We start from the raw sequence: 2014 nt of genomic DNA on the forward strand, positions 1-2014 counted from the left end.
AAAGAAAGAAATTTTAGGGTGGAATGAGAAAAAAAGATAAAAGAGAGAGAGAAAGAAAAATAATATGAAGGTCCTCTTTCAGGCTATCTCTGATCTCATATTATGCCACATGCACAGCCGTATGCGGAACCCAATCCCCTGGTCTTAGCTAGCCAATGGCTGTTCCTCACAACTGAGACTGAACACAATCTACAAGGCCTAACTTTAATTTCCTTACCCTCAGGGTTGAACTCCACTCAGTTCTATTACAGGTTTCCCCTGCCCTTTCTTTAAAGATGTTCAAAGTTGGGAGCTCAGAAAGCTACCCTTCATGGGAACCTATGCCTCTGCAGAGTTGGTCTAAGGACTGGCCCGATCAGGAGCTTTGAGAACGGGGGTGGGGTGTCATGTGGGTTTTTCAAGGGCGCCCGCGGGGATACCTTCCTTCCTGGGTCTGTTGTCGCACAGGCAGGGAGCTCACGCGCAGGCCGGGAGCTCCCTCACCCACCGCTGGGTGATAGCAGGTAGGCAGGCAGCTGAAGAAACCCCCTCCGGGGTCTTTGGGGCCTTCCTGGGTCTGTTGTTGCGCAGGCCGGGAGCTCGCACGCAGGCCGGGAGCTCGTGTGCACACCGCCGGGTGATCGCAGGCAGGCAGGCCTCACCCCTGATTCTTATGTGAACCTCTAGAAGGTAATTGAAAACATCATTCTTCAGAGATCATATGAGAAATAAGTGTTTACTGGTGAGTTATGGATATTAAATTTCACTACATTTTCAAAATGACATCCCAGGTGGATGCCAAACAACCTGAGATTAGACTCTACAACAGTGGAGCCTCTTCAGAGTGCTACTGATGTCCCTGTTCCTCAGGCTGTAGATGAAGGGGTTCAGCATAGGGGTTACCACTGTGTACATCAATGAGGTCACCACACCCCTCCTGGAAGAATATGACTCAGCTGAACCAAGGTGCACACCGATACCACTCCCATAAAATAAGCAAACAACTGACAGGTGGGAACTACAGGTAGAGAAGGCTTTGTGACTCCCACCTGCTGATGGCATATTTAGAATGGAGGAAACAATTTTATAATAAGAAAATAGTATCCCTAACATTGGAATAAAGCCAAATATGGTACCAACCAAATACATGACAAAGTTTTTTATCAAGGTATCAGAACATGAAAGGTTAAATAGCTGAATAGGATGGCAGAAAAAATTAGCAATTTCCACATCCCCAAGCAAGTACATTTCAAGGCAGTCACATTTTGTAGCTGGGAGTCAAAAAGACTAAGAAAGAAACACACAAAAAGTAGTAAGACACAGAGGCAAGGATTCATAATGACTGCATAGTGCAGAGGGTGGCAGATGGCCAGAAACTGGTCATAGGCCATCACTGTCAGAAGCATGTCATCCATACATCCAAAAATTGAAACAAAAGACATCTGTGTCAGGCAGCCCACATAGGAGATGATCCTACTGTGAGTTAGAATGTCCACAATCATCTTTGGGACTGTGGTGGAGGTGAAACAGATGTCAGCCAAGGACAAGTTGGAAAGAAAGAAGTACATGGGGCTGTGGAGGTGGGAGTGAGAGATAAAAGCCAGGATGATGATCAGGTTACCAAGCACTATGACTAGGTACATGAACAGAAAGAGTCCAAAGAGGATGGGATGCAGGTTTGGATCCTATGAGAAACCAGCGAGATAAAATTCAAAGATGTATGTTACATTATGTATTTCCATACTGGTTGAACATATTTTCAGAAAAATCACTGGAAAAAATGAAATGAATAAATAGCAAACAAGACTTTCTGTAATAAATTCAAGTATTCACAAGCAAAATATAGACACATGAGATCTATAGACCTTAAAACATAGTTGTCCATTGTGACAAGCTCCATTCGCAGGAACTCTTTCAGTATAGGATCATTGTTTTCCACCTCTCTGGGCACTCTCACTTTATAGACACTAGTGCGAAGGTGAGAACATTTGAGATTAAGATACTAAAAAATAAATAAATAAATAAAAACTTTAAA

At 43.7% G+C, this 2014-nt stretch overlaps 1 protein-coding gene across 1 annotated transcript; it reads right to left on the minus strand.

Annotated features, from left to right (window-relative positions):
• Positions 1-792: 792 nt before the first annotated feature.
• On the minus strand, positions 793-1658 carry LOC104867587 (olfactory receptor 18-like). The gene is given in 2 exon segments (XM_033759648.1): positions 793-1220; positions 1223-1658. Coding segments are annotated over 2 exon segments (828 nt in total). The 5' UTR covers positions 1623-1658.
• Between the last annotated feature and the right edge of the window lie 356 nt (positions 1659-2014).

The sequence above is a fragment of the Fukomys damarensis genome, unplaced genomic scaffold (assembly GCF_012274545.1).
Source record: "Fukomys damarensis isolate Sample0158 unplaced genomic scaffold, DMR_v1.0_HiC HiC_scaffold_37, whole genome shotgun sequence".
NCBI lineage: Eukaryota > Metazoa > Chordata > Mammalia > Rodentia > Bathyergidae > Fukomys > Fukomys damarensis.